General features: G+C 40.0%; 1 protein-coding gene across 1 annotated transcript; it reads left to right on the forward strand.

Annotated features, from left to right (window-relative positions):
• Positions 1-494: 494 nt before the first annotated feature.
• Positions 495-15,889, forward strand: arrdc4 (arrestin domain containing 4). Its single transcript, NM_001114260.1, has 8 exons — positions 495-912; positions 8,349-8,418; positions 9,538-9,685; positions 12,575-12,677; positions 13,468-13,724; positions 13,984-14,146; positions 15,251-15,405; positions 15,731-15,889. Exons 1-8 carry the CDS (start codon positions 660-662, stop codon positions 15,791-15,793), a joined length of 1,212 nt encoding a protein of 403 aa, NP_001107732.1. The 5' UTR covers positions 495-659; the 3' UTR covers positions 15,794-15,889.
• The last annotated feature ends 203 nt before the right edge of the window (positions 15,890-16,092 follow it).

Genomic DNA, 16,092 nt, shown 5'->3' on the forward strand with positions numbered 1-16,092 from the left:
TAAGACTAGTGCACAGGACCATCCCAGCCGCAAGAGCAGCGTCTACTAAGGACCCTGATACACAGCCCATTGCTACAAAGCACGCATGCCCAGAACCTTCAGTGCGCGGTGCGCGTTACCATGACAACCGGACAAGCTATCTGAATTCCAGGAAACGCTACAGCGCAAACTTGTTTTGATCGAATCTTCCCACTCCCCATGCACATGACCAAAACTAGATCCTGATTGGGTAGGCCGTCTAAGCACGAGGTGGTTCTTTGAGCGGATTGGTCAGTTGGCTCTGATCACGACTCAATGCAAGCGCCTTTTACGTAGGGGTTTCAGGTCAGGCAGCGGTGAGTCACTGCGCAGAGCAAATCATCGATCTTGTTGGGATGCTAAAAGCCAGCCTCCCTGTCATCCTCTAGCCAATGAGAGAGGAGGGGTTGATCGGCGCTTGCGCAATAGCATTTTTTCTGCTACCCTGCTGTATTGAGCCTAAACAGGTGGAACAGAGTGGATCTGGTAGTTACTGTAACCGATGTGCCCGTCTGCCCCCCGCAGCTGGGGCTGCGACAAGCCCGTATTATTTGGTGTAGCCAAACTCACCGGGTACTCAGAAACTCTGCCCCGGGGGTGAATTATCCCTGCATGTAAGCGGAAACCGTGCAATGCCAGAAATGTGTGGGGCTGTCACTGTGACCATTATATATGAGAATGAAGGGAAGTATGGCTACTGCGCCGGGGAGCCTGTCACTGGGTACGTCCTGCTGGAAGTGCTCCGGGAGATACGGGTTCTGAGCCTTCTCCTGCGGGTGTGTGGGGGCGCCATGACCTGTAAGCAGGGGAAACAGCTGGAAGATGCCTGGGAAGCTTTCCCACAGGCGACGCACTATTTGAATGAGGAGTACAGTTTACTAACAGAGCCAGCAGGTAGGTGTCCAAAACCGATTATATAGAGAATAATGCACCCCCTGATGTAAACTATAAGGATATGAAACGTCTTGGAATAGTTCTGTGACCCCATACTGGCATCAGACTGCAGGCTCAGTGCTTTCTATTTGATATTCACCTCCAAGGTGCCTTCTGATATCCTTATATGCTCCCAATTACAATGGTGACACTTTATTTTCCAAACATAGGCGATTCAGTTGGAGAGACTTGACCAGACTGGCCATGCAAGGGCAGATATTGGTTTATGCAGTAGCAGCAGTCTGTTGGCTTGTTCATGTAGGCAAAATATTGACCCCAATCAATGTGTGATGAAGATATTCATTGGGCAGGCGGAAGAATCAGTTGAGGACTGAATGTGCCTGTTTATAAAAGATATCAGATGGCACCTTGGGGCTGTTGGACCTACAAGCTTCACCTGACCATCAATGTAGTCCAAGGGGTATATTTACCATGCTGTGTAAAAAGTGGAGTAAAACATTACCAGTGATGTTGCTCATAGCAGCCAATCAGATGCTTTGCTTTGGTTTTCTAACTGTTGAAATCTAATTGCTGATTGGTTGCCCTGGGCAACATCACCGGTAATGCTTCACTCCACTTTTTACACAACATGATAAATATACCCCCAAGTGTTAGTCCGGGGCCTGAATAATAAGATCAATCCAAAATGGCCAACCATTTGAAGATAAGTTATTTAGAGACATTACTGCATGGGTGGCTAGTCATGTCACTGGACAACTTAAGTGTTTTATGGAGTAGTGCATGGACCAGCAACATGTTGACCATCTCGATAGTAGAGAGTCACTGGTTACCCGTCTCATTATTAATCAGGTCATTATGATACACAAATAAATAATAATAAATGACTCCTAATTTGTAGGCAATTATGAAGAAGCCATCCTGAAACCATACTGAATACTTTTAAGGAATTATGAAACATCTTCAGTTAAATGAGAAGGAAAGTTATTTTGTCATTTTACTGCCAATGGATTTGCCACATTAGTGCCACCTAGAACACTATATTTATTCTGCAGAAAGCATTACCATACCTGAGTAAACCGCTCTAGAAGCTTTCTCCAATTGCCTAAGACAGCAGCTGCCATTTTAAGTAGCTTCCTGTTTGCAGTCTAGCCCTTATTGCTCAGATCACACATTCCTAAGGGTGGGGGGAGTGCGTTCTTAGCATTCTTGTGGGAGGGGGAGCAGGAGAGAGCTGCGCAAACACTGGCCCAGGGAATTAACAATTTCTCTGAGAGAGGAAGTCAGACACCCAAACAACATGTTTACAAAAAAGAGACAAGAAATCATGTGTTTCTTTTGATAGGGGACACCGTGCTGCTATTCTGTGAGTGCTTATGGCTGTATTTACATATTCCTTGCTGATAAAGCTTACTTAGTTTTTACCTTTCCTTCTACTTTAAGACAAAGCTGCAAAGTCAGCATCATATTGGCCTGTGTATCAGGGTCTCCCATTGGCCTGCCCAAGTAATATCATTCTCATCCAGCTGTCTATTGGGAAGGCTGATAATCCTATCAGATGATAACCACATCAGTAAATAGATTCAGTCCTCTCTGGACAGATCTCCATAGGCTCATAGTATAATCCAATCATGGATTGGACAATCTGACATGGGTGGTCAGATTGTGGCACACATCTTAAGATGCATGGTCAACTTTTCTGAGTAGAAATACATACTTTTGTTTGCAGAAATCATAAATATAATTTCTCATTATAGTGCCCTGTTGAGAAAGTTTCCCTGTTTTACAGCGGTATAGAAATTTACTTCTGTGTGTGCAAGTGGGTCACACTGGGGGTCACTTGAGTTGCTGTTGGCAGCAGATTTCATACTCACATTGATCTTAGCCAATTAAGTTTTTCTGTCTGTTTAGTGGATGTCAAATTCAGCAGCAAATATCTTTATGAGCACTATTTTTGTATGACATTGTACGACTTATTGTTGTCTGTAAATGCCGGGTGCGAGGTTGCCTGTGGCACGCTATCCCCTCTCCAATGCTATGTGGGGTGGGTGATGACAGCACTTCAGCCTGTACTTTAACCCAGTGTTTCTAGAATCTGCTGACAAATCTGACAAGGCTTGTGTGCACTGCTTGTTGCCATATATGCAGCACTTGCTACTTTTACTTTTGCTCAGAACATATAATGCCAAATTATTGCATTCCAGGAGTTCTTGTGTGTTTTCTAGTGTAGGCAGTGAAATAAATGTAACAATACAAACAAAAAAAGTTTTTCAGTTAAATTGGTAATGTTAGTAACTTATTAACCAGTGAAGTGGTGTAACATCCTTCTTTTTATATAGTTTTGTGTAAATATGGAGTGGGAAAGAGAAAAATAAAATGTTGATTTTTGTACTAAGTAAAATAGCTTGCTTAAATGAATACATTTAAGTGCGATACAGTAAGCCAATTAATTCAATCACACTTAGATTAATTAATAAAGAATGCATTCATTATATAGGCAGTATTCTTATGAGATTGTGACTGCCCAAAACCATAACAAATTATAGCAAAGAGAGTGGATGGGTAGTTTTACTGTAGATACAGATAGACAGACAGACAGACATACATACTTTTAAAGGGGACCTGTCACCCACACATAAAAAGTTGTATAATAAAAGTAATTTTCAAATTTAACATGAAACCCCCACCATATCCATATCCATTGTAAAGGCATTTGAAAATCCCAGCTGTCCATCATATATTTATTGCCTATCCCCCCTCTATGCCTTAGGCATAGAGGTGGGGCAGACAAATACTTTTACTTTCCATTCAGACCTCACACTCCCTCTCTCTACTCACCATCTAATTGTGTATCCAGTGCATGGGCCTGGGCATCTGGTCCTTTATTCTATCACATAAACAAGATTTTGGGGTGATGCAAAGCTTTTCTTAATAACAGTGTCCACAAAATGTCACCTGCCTGCTTCCTGAAATTGTGTAATTCCAAGACTGAAGGAAAACGGATTGAATTATTTATATAATGTAAGTTAAGTTTATTTTGCCTAACAAACACAATAGGAAAATACATATGGAATTTCTTAGGGTGACAGGTCTGCAACTCTTTACAAAGATTGCACACCAGTCCCTGTCTCAGTGGAGCTTAAAGTCTCACAGCACACTTGGCCCAGTTTTATCAGTAAGCAGTTAACCTGCCTGTATATTTTTGGAGAGAGGGAGGAAACCATAGGAAATCTACATCTGCTGATAGTGCCCTGGCTGGAGTAGAACCTAATAGTTGATGTGCACACAATTGCACATGGCCCTTATACCCTGGTCTAACAGTAGAACTACTGCACTCTGGGGCAGATGCACCTTTGACAGGTATCTGGTGCAGTTATGGAGCTCTCAGTGCAACAGAACCCTCTCCCAGGTACCTTTTCAGTTACATAGGAGGGCCAGTATAAAAAAAAGCATACCCTGGATGTGGTATGGTATAGTATGTCCAGCAAACATGGTATAGTCAGGGGCGCAGAAACGCCCCAGTTACCAGGGGGGGCAAAAAGCCGCTCCTGGTAACTTTAAGAGCACAATTGCGCTCTCTGCACTAGCGATCTCACCGCCCCCGGACCCCCTCCTGCGCTCAGGTAAGCGATGGGGAGCGGGGGGGGGGCGGTATCCAGGAGCCGCCTCAGGCGGCGATATGTCCAGAATCGCCCCTGGGTATAGTTTTATATAATTGTAGTCTTACCACTAGTACTACTACATTAAATACATACAGTCCAGTAGTCACTCACTGAGAGATTAGGTCTTTCCTGTTCCATGCAAATCTACAGGTACTGGTACTTTATGTTCTATTACTTGATTAACTCTTCATCATGGAATTAGAACTCCTATCTTGGATTTGTAGTTTGAGTAGAAATAATGTGGGCCTGACATTAAGTTATAAAATAACTCGGTTATATAAAGGAAATGAATGAAAACTTCCACATTCACTAAACCCAAAAGGTGCTCCTTGCAGTTTTATATAGTTGCACTTGGGTTCTCCAAGCAGTCTGTGTCAACTGAGGCAGCACAATTGGGTCTAAAGAATGGGCCAATACCTGTGGGTAGGGCGGGTAGAGGGCCAACCTCGGCAGACATTTGCGAGTCGTGGGTTCGGGTTAAACTCTTCCTCCCGCTCACCCCGCCTGCGACCTTACACTGCCGGCTTGCAGCTTCTGACTTTATAGGCACGCGCCCCCCTCCCTGCCTCATTTGTGAGGTCATCGACGGGGCAGGTCTATAAATTGAGGCGAGAAGCTGGTTTGGGTTGGGAGTGGGTTAGAGTCAGGTGTGGATTGAGTTTTCTTGACCCGCACATCACTACGGCAGGCATCATTTTAATGGCAAGCAGTGGAAATGACCCCATCCACACTTAAAATATTTTCAGTGCCATTGCATTCCATTCACTTCATGATGCATGTGTCAGACATTGTTCCCGTAGTGAGTGTGATTGATTACATGGGAATTATGGGGGAAATTGTATTGGGGGCTGTGTTGTTGGTAAAAAATATGGTAGTTGAGTCCTAAATTGCACTGTGCACCCTGCACTTGTGGTGGTAAATGACCCCAAGGGCTTGTTTACTAAAGTGGGGCACCGTGCAAAGAACAGGAACAAACCATGATGTTGTTTTCCCGCAGTGCACCTTACCTTGCCCCCATTTTTAGTTTTTTGTACCCCCTGCTGTCAGGTTCAAATGATTGTCGCTGAATGCTGGAGGGCCTTACCCCGGCCACTTAAGTGTCTGCACCTGAATACCCCCTTCACTTGTGTGTCATGCATTAGGAGCCATGGGCATCACTGCTGGTGGTAAAATCCTGCCATTGTGCCATCAGGCAAATAGATAGTAATGTCCTGTGAGGCACAGTAGCTAATATCACAATAACCTTGTCTGCCTGAATATACAGAACTTAACAACAATGACTGTAATCCTGTCGTTAAACTGTTTTGTCAGTTTTATTAGTCTGTGTTAGAGCTGGGCGATATACCGTTTAATACCGAATACCGGTGTTTTTTTTAAAAACTATATTCATTTTTCAGATACCGCCATACCGGGGTGTCAGGGTACTCACCCGTGCGGCCCGGTCTCGCGCGCCCCGTTGCGCACGCGCATGTCAAAGCGTGCACGTCCGCGGCGCGCTGACGGCGCCGGTTCTGCGCATGTGTGGGGGGTATTTAAAGCTATCAAACGCCTCCTCCTGTGCTATGTTGTCTGCGGCCTTGCCTGGGAAACTAAGCCTGCCTGATTTACCTTACGACTTTCTGCTGCCGATCCTTCGCTTGCCTGACTCTGATTTTCAATACTGCAGTAATTATTCTCTAATTTATTAGGAAATGGGGTTAACACCTAATCATGCATGGAAAAAAAAAATACCGTCAAATACCGTGACACCGATATAATTTTGAAAAATACCTTGATATAAATTTTTGGTCATACCGCCCAGCTCTAGTCTGTGTTGTTCTTGGTTTTTGCTCTCGTCATGCTAATACAGGTATGGGATTATCTGAAATGCTTGGGACCTGGGGTTTTCCCGGATAAGGGAGATTTCTGTTATTTGGATCTCCATACTTTGTCTGCCACCACTTTTTGCTACTAGTATAAATTCATGCAGCTTAGTTCCCAAGTACAAGGTACTGTTTTATTATTACAGAGAAAAAGGATTCTGTGGGTGATGGGCTTCTTGTAATTTGGAGCTCTCTGGGTAACAGGTTTCAGGGTATGGGATCCCTCACCTATATAAGGCTGCGTGCAAACTACATTAGGTTGGTGGTTTATGGACACTGCTGTAAGTATCAACGAACCATAACACACCATGACAGAACTACAATATTTCATTAAAAAAATGCTATTGAAATTGGGTGGGGTTTGACTGAAGGTACATTCCTGCAGCAGCACAAGTTGCAACCATTACCTTTATTTTCAACATTTCTAAAGTGGCAGTATCTTTCCCTGAGTAGGATATGTCCAACAGTACCTAGTAATGCAAGAACTTGACTAGATGTATTGTAGCCTATAAGAAATCTATTTGCATTATAAAGGGCTTGCCAGGACCAAATATAGCAGTGACCAATTGCATATAACTGTAAAGGGTTGAATGGCAGCATGGGGCACATTATGAATTATTATTATTATTAACATTTATTTATAAAGCGCCAAACATATTCCGCAGCGCTGATCACTTGCAGCCTGTGAATGGCTTGTTTGACTTGGGCAGATTCATTCAGGGAAGTGGGGGTCTACCCTGTTTGCCTGCCACCTATTTAAGAGGCTATGTCAAATGATGTGTCCCACATAGTCTGAGTTCTAATTTGCATATCGTAGTTTACAGCTAGGCCTGTCACTTATGTGTATGTAATATATGCACAATGACACACATACTGTATATGTACATATGCACATATTTGTTGGTCAATTAACCATATTCTTTTAAAGTTCTTGGTTTCAGCCCTTTGATTGGGATACACATCATTGTATTTTATTATATCCTGAATGAAAATGGTTTAGTTCAAGTTAATATGTACTTTAGGGGTGTCTTGATAGTCATTATCTGTATATCCAGAAAGCCCTGAATTGGGCCATCTTTAAAGGAGAAAGAAAGGCTAATAAAGCGTTAATCTCAAGCTGCAGGCATACCTTCAGTTCTCTCAATAGTGCCCTTAAGTCTCCCCATATTTCACCTGTTCAGAAGATCAGAAGCCAAACAGAAAGAAAAAACGCAGAGCTGTGTAAAGAAAGTTCCCATAATGCCTTACTCCTGCACCAAGACCAAGACCGGTGTACATTCTCATTGTGTAAGACTAAGGGGGGGGGGAGTTCTTCACATTCGTGAGGGAGGGGGAGCAGGAGAGAGCTGTGCAGACTCTGGCACAGAAAAACAAAGAGACAAGAAATACTGTTTCTTTTGACAGAGGACTCAGAGTTTCTGTGAGTGCTTATGGCTGTATTTACATAGACCTTTCTGAAAAAGCTTACTTAGTTTTTACCTTTACTTCACCTTTATGCAAATAATTCAACATTTTTAAGAATGATTTAATTTTTCTCTGTTAAAATAAAACTGTAGCTTGTATTTAATGTTAAAGGAACAATAACACCAACAAATTAAAGTGTATGAAAGGAATTACAATATGATGTATTGCCATGCAATGGTGCAGCTGGTGTGTTTGCCTCAGAAACCCTACTATAGTTTATATAAACAAAGCTGCTGTGTAGCCACAGGGGCAGCCATTCAAAGGAGAAAAGGCACAGGTTACTTTATATTCTGTTATCTGCTATGTAACCTGTGCCCCCATGGCTACACAGAAGCTTTTTTAAATATTGGAGTATAGATGCCATACATGTAATATCTCTATTTTACAATTTGCTCAAGCATTTTACATCAAAGTGACTGCATGTTTTTAATTGCGTTGTACATTTTTTCAGGTGATTGTGAAATACTCCTGTTCCCAGCTGGAAATCACAAAATTCCCTTTCGTTTTCAACTACCTGAAAGGTATTTAATTCTTAAATAGTATTTTATTCATAATGTTAAAATGTGTTTCCATTTTCACAAGTAAATTCATTTGGGCAGGGCCCTATTTAACTTTTGTATCGGGTATACGTCATATTTTTGTATATAAATCTGCATTTTCAATGTATACACCCATTTATTGTACAGTGCTGGCTCCTCAGGGGCATCATAAATGATTAAACGGGTAGAGTATTTGGCACAAGGGGCCCTGTGTTTCCTGTTGGAAATCAAGCTCTTTTCAGCCTTTGCACTGGGATGATTGTAAATCACAGCAGGTAAAACATTAGTAATGCGTACTTTAAATGTTTTAACCACAGCAATTTACATTAATGCCAACAAAGCACAATGTGTTGTTTTACTCAGGAATAAAGCACATCTGTAAAAGGTTATTTGAAAAAAAATAAACCTGGTGGTCACTATAAGGACCCCAGCAACCACTATGGGAGGTCAGATAATGAGGTTAGATATAAACTGAGATCTGATCATTCACGGTGACAATTTTGCTTGAATTCCAAGGAAAACTAATAGACACTTTGAGTGGTCTCCCCCGGGTGGTTTTTGCCAAGAGGATAGCCTGGCATTGTATCTTGGCCACATGGCTCCGCTCTTGGCCGCACCTAACTAACATTAGTAGAATAAATGTTACAGAAGGTGCAGGACTTTGCACTGTATTTGTTGACATGCACAATCCTGTTGACTTCTGTAAAAGCTGTTATATTTAGTCCAGAGTGCTGGGGGGTAGCCTTTTGTTTTTTGTCGCTTTAACCACCTGGCTAATATATATAGGTTGGTATACTTATGTAACCCAGATACTACCTCAGTAAGATAAAATACAAAAGATGAAAATAGAAGCACTTATGAGTACTGCATTTCAGGGAATGGATATAAAGGCCCTTCATCATTTCATTAGGAAGGTCAAATGGTCTTCAATACAGGAAGTGACTTATGCAGAACAGAATGGCTTTCCCTATGGACAGTTTATTCTTCTATATGCCAGGACCTCTATTCATGGGTCCCAGAATGTCTATATGTGTACATTACATCTTACATAATTTATTGTGCCGTATTCATGTAGTACATGTGCATTTCTTTGTGTTTCAGCCCTCTTGTTACAAGTTTTTCTGGGAAGTATGGTAAAGTTTACTACCAAACTACAGCGGTTTTGAAAAGACCTTCAGTGCCTCCTCATACCACTCACAGGGAGCTCCGTGTCCTCAGTCCTATCAACGTCAACTCTCCATCTTTATATGTAAGGGCAAGTCAACAGTGAGAAATGTGTTGGAAAAATATGCATGTTTCTGATGACTTTCTGTTTAGTGTTCCAATGGCAGGTACTTGTAGCGGTCTGTTTTACTATTTGTACTGTCGAGTATGCAGGTGTGCCAATTTGTTTCATTAGCTATACATCACGGCCTTCCATCTATTGAGAAGGAGGCTGCATTTGTAAAGCTTGCTATCCTAAACGTGAATAATGGCTGCTGCAGAAGACGTAATTATGTGAGACTTATTATTAATCATTGCAGGTCTGCTTTCTAACGCAAACCATTATATGTCACGTAGCCTTCCATTTTTCATGCCATTTTCTAACACTAAGTAAGTGTATGCAGCTGCTGTTGAAATCCTTTCAGCTATCATGCCCTAATGGCAAATTTGATCACATTAAAGCATTGAACTCCAATAATCACTGCAAATACATAGAAGAGTAGGGAGGATCAGAGCATAAGTAACAACATAGTGGCGAGATGTAGAGCTAATGAGCTTTATTCTTTTATCTGTACCCATTTTATCAAAATAATATACAATTATACCTTGCACTTTCATGACAGCTACACGAGAGCCTAATGGTCCTCTATTTAAATATGAATGATATCATCAGAGAGAATCTGCTCTTGCAGTTGAAGCTGATTTTTGCTCTAGCAGTTCGTCTTCAATTTTGTGTTTTGGGGAGTGATCATGGCTGAAATTATCATTTAACAAAAGGGAAGTAAAAATGTATTTGGGTTTTACTTTCCTCAGAATAATAACATTTCTAATACCGCACCCTTGTTTTGGATTGTGTTCTTGATTCCTGTTATAACAAGTTAAGAGGGAAAGAGAAGACAACCCTTCCAAGGTCTGTTCAATTTACTTGTCTTAAACAAAAAAGTACCTCCCCAGATAACTTCAATTCACTTTTACAAAAAAAGTGTTTTTTGTTATACTAATGCAATAGTATAAAAAAAATTTTTATTTATGCTGTAAATAAAGTTGTCTTTATATCATTAGTACAGAAGAAGAAAGCATAAACTATTCAGATTAACAAGAATGTAGCTGACCTGCAAGATACAAGAACAAACACCCTATAAAAGTCTATTAAATTCACTTCTCTAAAAATATTGTACCTGTGCAAATTTTACCAAATTTTACTTATTACACACATGATATCAAAATGTATCTACAAATAAAAGAAAAAGCTTTTAACTTGCTAGACCCAAATAGTAAAGAAGAAGAAAACTTAAACTATTCAGATTTTCAAGGCCCAAATAGACTACAACAGATCCAAAAACAAACACCCTATAAAAGTCTATTTGATTCACTTCTCTAAAAATAATGCACAAGGTCGCTTGTGCTGAGATTAATCACACACCCGTAGAAAACATTAAATAATCCTTAAAGTTAAATTGGAAAACTAATAAGCAATTGAAAAGGGAAATTAATTTATAGAATTAATAGATATCCCAGAGAAAACTTTGATCTCAATTATTGCTAACTAATCCCTAGGTATACCAGCAAACTGGAGAAGTCAGGGCACCCAGGGCTGTGGGCTCAAATGTTCCTTCCCTGTATCTCAATTGGAGAACCTAAGTTAACCTATAAAGCACACAAACCCTGGGTACCTTGGAGATAAGAAAGACTAGGTAAGATTATTTTAATTAGAAAAAAGCCAAATTAACCAGTTAAAAGGCCATTACACACACAGATACCCACTATTACCCCAAGTCGGTGTCGGGTTAAAACTCTGATATTAAAATGAGATTAAAAGGTTTTAGAAAACCCTTATCCCTGTTATAACAGGACGAATTATTTTTTGTCTGCTTGCTGTGGATGTATTTTATAAGCCATATATAAAGAATTAGACTAACCAGTAGAAAAACATATAAGAATACATACAAAAGTAATTCTTAGAGGCAGCTCTATTGCACTAGCTTTCCCTGTGGGTCAGGTAGGACTGAGATGACTGTCTAGCTATAGGTGCAGGTTGTGGGCCAGACTATTCACCCTCCATGCTCGCAATGTCCCCAGCCCTCTTCAGTGACCAAGCCACCAGAAAGACTGCCCTTCTATGTCACCATTTCTGACATCTTTGGATGGGTGGGCTGGCATGGATTCTAAAGGCCTTTTCAATCTCAGGAGGGGTTGGGGCAGTTCAGAAATTCCCCATCCACAAATCACTACTTTTGTCTTTTTTTTTTTTTTTCTTTAGTAGCCCAAGCATGTGGAGCATAAGTGTCTAATATCACCACCCATAGCCCACTTCAACAGTCACATAAAATCCCAAGTTCAAGTGTTCATTAGGCAATGTGGAATTATAGACCAAATTTACATGACAGTTGCTTAACAGTAGCACATACAGGGCACAACAAGCATCACAAATGGCACTCTCAGTGACAATGTTATGTCTGTATGCCAGTAGTTTGATGAAATATTTTAAAACGTTCTTCCGTTGCTGTACAGATTGTTATATCCTAACATTATAGGTACAGGTATGGGATCCCCTATCCGGAAATCCGTTATCCAGAAAGCTCAGAATTACGGAAAGCCCACCTCCCATAGACTCCATTTTAATCAAATAATTCAGAATTTTAAAACTGATTTCCTTTTTCTCTGTAATAATAAAACAGTACCTTGTAATTGATCCCAACTAAGATATAAATAATCCTTATTGGATGCAAAACAATCCTATTGGGTTTAATAAATGTTTTATTGATTTTTTTAGTAGACTTAAGGTATAGAGATCCAAATTACGGAAAGACCCCTTATCCGGAATACCCTTGGTCTTGAGCATTCTGGATAATGGGTCCTATACCTGTATATAAATAACTGACAGTGTCTTGTAGGAAAAGCAGTGTGTGACCAATACAATCATTTTTTCCTCTAGACTCCTGTAGAAAGATCCAAAGAAGTAATGGTCGGTTGCTGGTTCTTCATGTCAGGTCCAATATCTGTCAATGCCAAAATTGGAAGAAAAGGCTATTGTAATGGTATGTAAAGCTTTCACTGCATGCTGTACTGTAAATATGTTCAAGTAACATAGTTTTGGGCAAAGATTAAACCAAGTTGGGCACATATTTGTGCAAGACTGAGGAAGCATATATTGGTTTGAAAAAAAAAGAGAAAATGATGGCAGGTAAAGGGAATATCCACTTAAGAGTTTTTTCACAATACAAGAAAATATCATTTTAAGCAACTTACAAAATACATGTGGGGGCAGATTTCACATTGTTTTATTTTTTTTTTAATTTTAAAATTCGAATAAACTCATTTCCTACGAGTGTCTGTCAGAAAAGTCACAAAAATTCTGAATTTATCAACTTGTCGCATGAAAACTGTGCCTTTTGGTATTGTCTAAAATTTCAAAGCAACAGAAAGATCTTCCATGGAAGGGAGGGGAGATTGACTTTAGGCGTTGCAACTTAAATAAAAATCCTGAAAGTAAAAAAAAATCTGATGGTTAGTAAATAGCTCCCTTAATATACATTCATTAAAAATTTTCATTGCTAATAAATTTATTTCTAAATGTTATTGCAGTTAAATAGCAGTGTTTATTCCCTTCTGTTCTCTGGTTCTGACTCTTAAAACAATGTAGGGAAAGTCCATTTTCCATTTTCGACCAGACCATAGCAGTGTTCAAATCATAAGGATAGGACATTTTTCACATATTGATTGTTAGTCTTTAGTTTTTCTGTTCTGATACAGCCTCTGCTTTCAAGGCTTCTATTTCATGTAATACCATGGGGTTATTTTTTTATAATAGAATGTTTCTTGTTTTAGGAGAAGCTATTCACATATATGCAGATATAGAAAATGGCTCCTCCCGTTTAATAGTGCCCAAAGCTGCCATTTACCAAACACAGAGCTTTTTGCTGGATGGGAAGACTAGAACAGTGAGACAGATGCTGGCCAGTGTGCGGGGAAACCACATTGCCTCTGGAAGTGCTGACTCTTGGAACGGCAAAGCACTGAAGATACCCCCAGTAACTCCATCTATTCTGGAGTGCAACATCATCAGAGTGGAGTATTCACTTGCGGTGAGTGTAGAATAAAATATGCAGTGTTTTACTGGTCTTCAGTGCATTTTTTATTATATGGCTCTCTGCTATGTTTCCCATCTTGCCTGCAACTTGGAAAACAAGAGTTTTAAAGTGCACACTTTACAGTGAGCAGCAGCCCTACTTTGTACTATAAGTTAATTAAGGCTATGTATAAGTTTCAGTGATTTACCATCATATAAAACCACAGCATAAAGTGTTGAATCCTGTTTCTCACACTTTCACACTGTTACCATAGGTGTCTATTAACATTCCTGGAGCAAAGAAACTGAAGGTGGAGCTTCCATTGGTTATTGGTACAATCCCACTTAATGAGTTTAACTGTAGAAATGCCAGTGTTGCCAGCCAATTTTCAATGGATATGAGCTGGCTTGCCTTGGCTCTGCCAGAACAGCCTGAAGGTATGAAAACAATTCATTTGTGTTTTATTGTGGTTAGGGTTAGTACATTAAGGATGAAGACACGCAGAGCTACTTAGTAGCAGCTACTTGTCACGGCTACTAAATGCCAGAAAATACCGTGCCATAGACAATACTAGAATCGCCTTTGGTAAAACACACATTGAGACAAATATCAGTAAATGATCAGCATTGTCTGTTTCTGTAGCTGTGACAAGTAGCCTCTGCTAAGTTGCTAACTACAGGGTCTCTGCATGCAGTCTTGTGTTGTTGCCCAAAGTACCTCCAGCTGAGCTCTGCTAAGTTTCTATACATATACAAGTAATGGCTCCTTTTCTGTTCACACAATCAAAGAACTATATTTGTGATAAAGTACCACCCAAAGAGCTCACAGCAATGTATAGGAATACTTAAATACTAATTGCATGAACCATTCAAGGCATTACACAGTGTGGCTATAAACAGAGTAACTGCACTTAAAAGCAAAAACTAGACCGCAGAGATTAGTACTGTTTAAGCCTTGCCTATACTGTTGAGAGTTTTTAATAGCAAAAGATAAGACTGCAATCAAACGCCAAAGAAACCTTACTCATAAAGTAATATAATTTTTTTAAAATGTCATTATATTTGCAGTATTTACACAAATTTACAATGTTATACTGTCGGTCATATGTCCCCTCTTAAGGTTTCATAAGTTGGCCATACACGCACCAACATTATCCTACTATATTCGGTGTGTGTATTGGAGACTAGTAGTCTCGTCGATTGGATGGGACAAAACATTTTGATCAGGCGCCGTTGAAGGCACCCAAGCAAAAGCTGCGTTTAGTGCTGAAGCGTCAGATAGGGGTTGAATTCCTATTGTTTCTACTTCCATATCTGATTATTCAGCCCTATACTTAAGTGGAGGGTAGGAAAGATCGTAATTGTAGCATGAATGGCCAACTTCATTCTGTCTTCAACTTTATAGGGATTTTTGTTATGTAAAATTCTGTCTGAGGCGTTGTCCTTTGCTGAACTTTATATGTTGTCAAAAGAATATCAGTTTTGCTTGATTCTAAAGATTGAAATATACTGTAAATTCACTGTACTCAATCTTTTCCACAGCTCCACCTAATTATGCAGACATAGTGTCAGAAGAAGATCTGTCCAGAGATATCAGTTCTATGGAAGATATTGGAGATGTATTGGAAGGACTTCACTGCCCTCCCTTTGCTGTCATCCAGGAATTTCGGTTTCAGCCACCACCACTCTATTCGGAGGTACTATTCACAACACAATATCCAAAATTATCAACATAAATTTTTGTGTGCATTAGATCTCTGCAGATGTTTTGTGGGTAGCCCCCCATTCTTTGGTATAGACACCATTAAGGATTTGACTAAGTAACAGATGATAATCTAAGCATTTAAGAGCGCTGTACTCTTGTGGTGTCTGCACCAGTCTAAGGCTCATTTACAGTGGTGGGGCAAAGGTTTGCCCACAATGCATCCTGCTATGTGCAGTTATTTTTTTCTTACCATTTTTGTACAGTGATTCTAAATAAATCTACTAATTTTGAAATTATATGTATGCTTGTGTACACAGGTAGATCCTCATCCCTGCCCCACCATAGATGGACAGAATGTATCCTTCACCTTGGGAAACTGAAACACCTACATTATACAGTTCCTCCTTGTGTCTCATTATAGCTTCACTGGTTGCATAATCCTAAAAACTAATTATTAAACAGCTGTTTACAACCTCTGAACTTTCCACTGAATATGCCTATCATTTTGTTGCTGTGAAAAAAACTGTTGAAATGAACCAGATGTCTAGCAAAGGTGATGCTGCTCTTTTTACCTGTATCTGTGATTTATTTTCAACTTGAAGTCTTACAGAAAGACCACAGAATGTTTGCACAGATCATATATAGAAGGCAAATGTGATGCCAACTGCTTGTATGCAGA

This window comes from Xenopus tropicalis, chromosome 3, assembly GCF_000004195.4.
Source record: "Xenopus tropicalis strain Nigerian chromosome 3, UCB_Xtro_10.0, whole genome shotgun sequence".
Classification (NCBI taxonomy): domain Eukaryota; kingdom Metazoa; phylum Chordata; class Amphibia; order Anura; family Pipidae; genus Xenopus; species Xenopus tropicalis.